Genomic DNA, 7,980 nt, shown 5'->3' on the forward strand with positions numbered 1-7,980 from the left:
AGGGAATCTTCCTGAGGGAGCGTTATTTCTCAGAGGCCAAGCACTGCGAGGGGGAGCCCGGGGACAGAGCATCATTCAGGTTGCATTTGCTGCTGCACTTATTCCCTCCTCCTTGCTCAGCCGTTTCCCAAACTGAGAGGTTTCTGTGTTGCTCAGCACTGTCTCTTGTCTGAGTGTACCGTGCAGCCCCTTCAGGAGAAATAACAGAATCTCTTAAATTCTACATGAGCTTGTCAGTGGTCGTTCTTGTGGTCTTTTTTTAAGGGCCGTGTTTGGTCTAGCTTGAAAGTTTCATTGTGCTGCTTTCAGGATGCCACGTTTTGTTTCCAGGCGTATCTGAATGTGACTTTTTAAAAGGCAAAGAGGGGTGCTGAAAATGATGTTTTTGACTCGGAATGTTTTCTCTGCGTCCTTCTTTATTCTTCAGTCCAGGTGGAGACTCAAGTCTTTTAGTGTGTTCTGATAGGGGAGGGTTGTTTTTTTTTCTTGCATGCTAGTCACTGTCAGGGCTTGTGCAAACAGCAGAGTAAGACACAGTGTACCTATGCCCAGTTCCTCTGCGCCGAGACATTTCTTAGTTTGCGTTAAGAAGATGTGAAGGTGAATTTCCAGGAGGTCACCTAGACTTGGTTGAATGTGAACCTGGAAAAATCCCACAAAGTTGCCCATATCACATGCTGGCACCTGACCTGCTGACCTGCAGATTAAAATGCTTTAGACTTGTATTTCAGATTTTGTGTACACAGCGGATGATTAACAAGACAACCACCTTCAAGAAGTATTTTTCCAGTGTGTTTCTGAGTTGATAAGGTAACACAAAGCATACGAGACCAGGAGAAACAGATTTTGGAAAATCCCACCCTCAGTGGCCTTTGGAGTCTCGCAGGAGAAGGTCTGTTACCTGGAGAAGACGTCTCAGTGTGAAGATGAAAGCATTTGGCAAAGGGTCAGGGAAGCTAATTTGTGTCATAGGGAGGCAACAGTTTCTGCTGGGCAAATTCTGGAGTTTTCCTTTAGTGGTTATTCTGCCTTCATTCTGTCCTGAGAAAGCCCGTTTGCCGTTGGTTTCAGTGGGAGGGCTGGGAGACCTTGAGCAAGGGCAGAAGAACTGGTCGCCGTGAAAGGGATTCTGTATTCAAGTTAAAAAAGAGTGGAGTATTCAGACGGAGACCTTGCTCGTTGTTCCTGTAGCCAAAGCATTGGGTTCCAGAAAGATCCAGCCTTCTGGATTGTTTCTGCATGAGCTTCACTTGATGCGTGGACAAAAACTGTCATTATGGTCGTTGCATTATTATGCTATGACTACGTCTGTCTCTGCCCTTTAACCACCTGGACTCCTTTCTGCTGGGTCCTGGAAAGAGAGATGCAGATTTTCACGTTCTCGCCAGCTGAGAGATGGCTTTTGCATCTCGTCAGAGCCCAGGCGGTTCGTCAGATTCGGGCACGGGGCTTGCACAGCCTCGCACCCATCTGCTGGGAGATGGCTCTGACAATTGACTCTCGGCAGACTCTTGAAGTACTGCTGTTTTCCAGGAAGATCTTAGCCATCCTGGCCTTACCAACCTCAGGGTACACGAGCCACTGCTTTAGAGACGTTGTTTTGTTCTACCTGCCCTCGCTATTGAGATTAGGCAGGTCGCTGGGGAAGGCTATACCGAGGAGAAGTGTCAATGTCAGTGAACTGGTGCAGTGAGTTTGGGATATCAATATCCTTGCCTTTATCTGGATGCGGAGGCACAGGTAGTGGTCTCCTGGAACAGGGAGGCTGGAGCTGATGGCCAGTGCAGGCATTTGTGCTGATGGAAGTGTTGCAAGTGCCAAGTTTCACGTTAGCGACACAGAGACGTATAATAGGTAGAGGGACCTTTGGCTAGATATGTGAAAGATTTGTGTTTGGATTTCATGGGACTCAAGGCTGCTTATTGGCAACGCAAAGATGTTGTTGAGCTAGTATAAATGAATTCTGGATTTATTCTTTGGATGTGACAAGCTCTATGATTTTGCCAGTAAAAACTAGGGGAGAGCTATATGCCTGTTTTCAGCTGCTGATCGGGTTTTCCTCGCTGCAGGCAGACAGTGTATTACCATCAAACAGACAATCTGTTGCCTGGATGATACTCTTTTAATGTGAAGCAATTTTCCTACAAATTCCTTGGGAATTCTCCTACAGCTATTTACCCAAATATTTCTATACATACATGCCTATGTCTGTGTGTCTGCATGTGTTGCTGGAGCTCATCTGATCAGTCATCAGTCTCTAAGTTTAGCACCGGACCTGCCCCTAGGTTATGTGTAGGGAGATCTATAACTGTACTATGTACTAAGTTGGGTCTGTTTTTGCCTGCGTACAAAAGAAATGAGCACTGAAAAGGGGACAGGGTTTGCAGCACGCTCTCTCCTTCTCCAGCAGAGTCTGTTTCTGGAAACAAGGCTCATGACCAATGAAGGTGATAACAAAAAGCGGGAGCAGCTGACGTGTGTAGGGGATAGAAGACTCCTGAGGGACTTTGCTGCACTTCTGCACATTGGAGGGAGCTGTAATGAAAGCCAAGTGTGCTCAAATGCAGCGGAGGCTGAAACTCACCCTTGGCAAAATGTCCCCCCAGGGCTGCTGCATCATTTCAGTTCTCTTTCTCAGGTGGAACCGAAGCAATGCGTGGAGTTTGAGTGCTGTGCGCAAGTGACTTGCACCCCCAGCAAATGCGATCAAAACTGGTAGTCTATGGTGGGAGCGGACTACAAATTCTTGTAAAGCTGTGGCTCTGCTGCTTTGCAGAGTGCTCTTCTTACCTGTGGCTCTGGTAGGAAACGTTGGGCAGTTCTTGCTCCTATCACATAGCCTTTCTTGCTTTGTGGCTTGTGAGCCAAGGAGTATACCAGGCTGCTTTTCTGTAGTTCAAAAGCAGAAACATCGTACTGACATTTTTAAGACACCATTTGCATCAGGGGAAGGCCAGAAGTATTAGAGCAGCAGAAGTGGTCACTCCCACTAATTCCTCTTCTCTAAACGGAGGCCTTTTAAATGAACCTTTGTTGTGAGAGGAGGAGGAATGGTTGTGTGATTCAGGCCAGAGGCTGGCACAAGGGGGCATCAGGCCCTGTTCCTGATCAGGCCATGGAGTGGAGTTTGGGGGATTTGGGGCCCCTCACTGAGTCACCCTGTGAACTGCTGCCCGCCTGGCTGAACCGTCCCTGCAGCTGGAGGGGGAGTTACTACAGCTGCCTCAGGGCTAGAGCACCAGGGCAGCTGGACCTTTGAAGATGAGTATGTTTGGAAGATAACTTTTGCAGGAGGGGAATGCTTGTTCCTCGGTCTATGCATAGACCTTGCATGATGGCTCTGTGGGGAGCCAGTCCCTTGGTGGTGCCACTGTTAACCTTCTTTGTGTGCTCTCTCATGGCACAGCCCGATACTCCCCATCTCCTCCCCCCCCATCTTTTCCCTCTGCCTGGCTGGCATGCTGGGACAGCGAGAAACCCCTGGCAAAAGCCAGTGTGGGGCTGTCTGAAGTCCAGCTTGTGGATTCTTGCCCTTCCTTGAGCAGGGGTGTGAGTATCAAGAGAGAATCAGGGAGCATCAGAGTATTAAGAGCGAGATGAGTCCAAGCAGAGAGGACTGTTGCTGTTGGAGAACACTTTATTTCATCATTATTATTCCTTGTGATTAGGTTAGGGGGGACTGTTTGCTGTTCTAGAATTGATATCTTCATGGCCAGTTGCAGCAGGAGCAGCTGGTATCAAAGACGAGGCCGGCCTGGCAACTCTCCAGGTAGGTCTCGCCGTTATCGCAGTTGTAGAAGCTGTTCTTGTTGGATGGGTCTGGATAGATGCCGTTGGCCTTGCCAGCACAGAAGCCACTTCCAGTGGAGCCACCGGGATTGCTCCCTGAGCTTCCGCTCCCACTTCCAGAGCTAGGAGCCTCAGTGATTGGAGGATTGGGGTGAGAAGGGGGCACACAGCCTGAAATAAGAGCAGGGAAGGGGTTATTGATATCTGATGGTCTCCCAGCACTCCCTCCCTCCATGGTCCCATTTGTGGTGGGGTCAGCAGACCAGCTCTTAGACTTTGTTCCCCCAAAGTTTGTCTGCGTTCATATCCGGCCTTGGAAACAGTTGGCCTCAGGTCCCAGTCTCAGTCTCCCTCTTTTATCCTAGGGGCTGTAGAGTGAAGGGATCTTTCCTGGGCAGTCTGTAGTTGTGGCTTCCACAGAGAGTCATTATCCTCTAAGCCCCTAGAGTTAAAAGTTCGTAGCTCTCTAAAACCCGGCATGCGTACTGAGCTAGGGTGTCACCTTCAGTAACCCATGCTACTCAAGTTACTCACCGTCACTTTGCAGGCCAAGAGCCTTCTTCAGGGTGGAGATCAGGGGATATTTGCCCTCCTTGCAGAAAGAGCCAGTGAAGTCGTCCATAGCAAGGGACCATACCATAGCACCTCCATAGTTGTTCTTCTTCAGCCAGTCAGCCTTTTCAGTGCCAGAGGAGAAGCCCCAGTTAGTCCCAAGGCCTGCTACTGCAGAAGTCCTCCCAGAGCATTACTGGTACATCCCCATTTCCCACTGTACCTTGATGTTGAAGCTCTTGATGTTGTCATAGCCAACCCATGTGCTGCCCTTGTAGGCATAGGGTACGTCCTGGGGAGCATCCCAAGCCTGGGTGGCTCCAGAATCCAGGAACGTGCAGATCTAGGGAGAAGGGCGGAGAGGGGTATTTACCAAGTGTCCAAAAAAAAGGGCAGTTGGAATATTTCATGGGTCCCTTGTTAAAAATTCCCTGCTGGGTAATTCAATGAGTTTTTGTGTTCGTGGTTGCCTAGATGTGAGGGAACATGTATACCTCGTAGTAAGCCAAGGTCCCAGCCTGTCTTGTGTAAGGTCCAGCAGGCCCAGGTCCTGATATTGGTGCCCCAACAGCAGTGTTAGATGGGTTTTGGAGGTTGAAGTTGTGTCCGTAGGTTGGGAACCCAACAAGGAGCTTCTCAGCTGGGGCACCATTGCTCTTCCAGTAGCTCATAGCATAATCCTATTAAAAAAACATCACAGTTCAAGTCTGTGCCAGGATTTATGGGGAGGAGGACCAATTCTTGAACTTCTCACCACTGGTGTCATCACAGACCTGACACTTGTGACACAGGATCCCAACATATACTTACGACATTGAAGTAGATGTTGCTGCCAGTGTCAGCTGGGCCTTTGTACAGAGGGCTGTTCTCTCCGGTGTATCCATCCCATGAACCATGGAAGTCATATGTCATCACGTGGAAGTAGTCCAGGTAGCTGTGGAGAACATTGCATGCATCTGTGTCCCGGCCCGTTGATTCACCCAATACTGCTTGTTGCTTTAGTGCTGGCCGTTTGCCCTGTGGCATCCCTGGCCATACACTCACGTTCTTCAAGACCTCTTTTGAGCAAGCATTGTAAGCGCTAGAGCCGCTTCCTCTATGCCGGAGGAGGGAGGGAGAGGTCGGTGTGGGGTGGGAAATGTGCTTGCATTCTGGGACCTGAGAGATGCTCTCTAATGGCTTGAAGAGGCTTGATGCAGACCGTTATTACCCTTCCCTTCCCGAGGTGTCCCCTTCTCCACCAAACAAGCAATGTTCCCCTCACGTCCTCACCTTACGCAAAAGACTAGGGAGCCCACAAGAAATGCAGTGGGTTTCCGCCAGTTAATGGCAAGGTTTCCCTTAACCGTGCGAAGGAACGCCAACTAAGTCATTGCAGCGGTATCTGAGAGTTTGCTACTCACTTTCCAAGCTCAGCAATCTCGTAGCCAGCCTGAATGTTGGAAAGTCCTGCAGCAACCGCAGCGGTGATGAGGAGCCTGGGCTTGTTAACCTGTTTGGCTTCCTGCTCAAAGGCTGCCAGCATTTCCTAAGAGATGCCAAGAAGCAGGCCTCACCATGGACCCCCTGAGCTGAGTCTTCCCAGGCCCTGGGGCTCTGGATAGAACCGTGCAGAGCAGGGGCTTGGTCAGAAACCTTTTATTTCAGCCTACCTTGACGAGAACAGTAAAGAGAGCCTTGTCCTGAGATGGGCTGCCCCTGGACCCAGGGTATTCCCAGTCAATGTCAAGCCCATCGAATTCATACTGGCGCAGGAATTTGATGACCGATTTGATGAAGGTCTGGCGGTTCTCGGGAGTGGAAACCATTGCTGAGAACCTAGGGAAGCAGAGGAGAACAGAGTGGAGGTTCGGTTGGTGCTCCTTTCCTCCTCTCCCTCCCTTGCCAGGATGCAGTTATGAGAAGGAGATGGTGTGGACTTACTTGGCTGTTCCGAAATTCCATCCTCCAATAGCCAGGAGGGTCTTCAGATTTCCATTCCTGCAAAGCGAGGGACAGGAACATGTTTCACAATGAATAAAGGCTTGGTGTCACCAATTTCTAGTTGTACACAGAGGACCAACATAAAGCACAGTGCTCCTGCTTTTCTTAAAAGTCTGGTGCAGGCTTTGCTCCGTAGACTGTGACCTCTTGGTCCAAAATCCAGTGAGCAGGTGCAGGGCACCGAGTCACAGTCACCATCCATAGCAGATCGGTGCTTGCAGCCTGACCTGCCCTCCCCGTCACTATCTGCCTCTTTCCCTTGGCATCGCCAAGTGATCAATGGATTGCTTTGCCGCTGTGCAGAGAAAGGGAAAGAAAGGGAGGACGAGTGATCCCCTTTGCTCTCGATACGTACTGGTTTTTCAAGCCATTGAAGGACTTATAAAGGGTCTCATCATTCCATTCATAGGTCGTGATCTCATTGTTGGACATCCCAGCGAAGGCATAGATCAGATGATTGCACAGGCAGGGGTCAATGTTCTCAGGCTTGTAGCGCCCCAGGCCAGGCCTGTACTGGGCCCAGTTGGTGAAGTAACATGACAGCACATAGGCAGTGCCTGCAGAGAAATGGAGGAGGTGATGTGGAGCTGGGCTGCGCTCAGGAGAAACTCATTCCTTAAGGCAGGGTATTGTAACAAGGTCTGACAAGAAATGACTGGGCAATGCTTCCTTGCAGGGGAAGGAGTTCAGAGGAAGTGAGGTAGGGTTGGCTATCCTGCAGTGAACTGGCTCTCCAAGGATAAAAATGGGTTTGTTTCCTTCCTACTTTACTTCCGGAAAGGAGTCAGTCCAGGAACCTGTTGTCCACTCAAGCTCGGGTGTCAGGGTGGTTCTGGCTGCTGGGTTTCTTTACCACCCAGAGCCTTTCTCCTCTGTTGCCACGTAAGGGAGAAATGAGGCAAAATGAACCCCCAGGGGAATGAATTCTGGGGGAGAAAGCACATACCTATCTGGGCGTTCAGCAGGAGTGCCAGACCTTTAAAGAAAAAAGCGTGTGATTAGTCTTTGACCTGAGAAATGGGGTAATGACTGAACTCGCAGAAGCCCTCTGGTGTACACTCTGCTCTGCAGACAATGAAAGCGCTTCTATCAGCGGGCCCATTTTGCTGCTCTTGAGCAGGACTGGCGTGAACCCAACATAACCTGTATGTCAGGTCTCCGTTCCTTCTGTGGGAAGCGGAGACACACGAGAGCCCCTGCTCGTTAAGGGCTGGGCATTCTGCTGGATTCATTCAGCCAGCGTTGAGCAATGGGGGATCTGAGGAGCCGTGAGCGTGGCTGGAAGAGCAGCAACCCTCTGGTACATACTCGGCTTTTCAGACAATAGCAGCACTTCTATCAGGGGGTCCATTTCTGCTTCCCAGTGTCATTTTCTTGGTCCCAACATGACGTTTCAATTTTAAACCGCATTAAATAAAGGATTTGCATTTCTAAAGACCAAACAACCAACTCCCAAATCACCTGAACATATAAGCATTGTGAAAGTAAATGTTATTGCTTCTCCTTTGATAAAAGAGAGAGCAGCCTTTTCAATCCCAATGGAAGCCCTTGTATACCCACCCAAGATACAGTGAGGTATCTACCAATACTCGTCCTAAAGGTAGAGAATGAAGTTCTCGAGCAGGACTTACCGGTGAGCAAAATGAGCTTGGCCAT

General features: G+C 49.7%; 1 protein-coding gene across 1 annotated transcript; it reads right to left on the bottom strand.

Moving 5' to 3' along the window:
* Positions 1-3,697: 3,697 nt before the first annotated feature.
* LOC106482366 (acidic mammalian chitinase-like) lies at positions 3,698-7,980 on the bottom strand. The gene is made up of 11 exons (XM_067310506.1): positions 7,956-7,980; positions 7,271-7,300; positions 6,680-6,881; positions 6,265-6,321; positions 5,994-6,159; positions 5,745-5,869; positions 5,152-5,275; positions 4,836-5,021; positions 4,565-4,684; positions 4,324-4,465; positions 3,698-3,960 (listed from the first exon to the last, which is right to left on the bottom strand). The coding sequence occupies exons 1-11, from the start codon at positions 7,978-7,980 to the stop codon at positions 3,707-3,709; spliced, it is 1,431 nt and encodes a 476-aa protein (XP_067166607.1). The 3' UTR covers positions 3,698-3,706.

Source organism: Apteryx mantelli, chromosome 25, assembly GCF_036417845.1.
Source record: "Apteryx mantelli isolate bAptMan1 chromosome 25, bAptMan1.hap1, whole genome shotgun sequence".
Lineage (NCBI taxonomy): Eukaryota > Metazoa > Chordata > Aves > Apterygiformes > Apterygidae > Apteryx > Apteryx mantelli.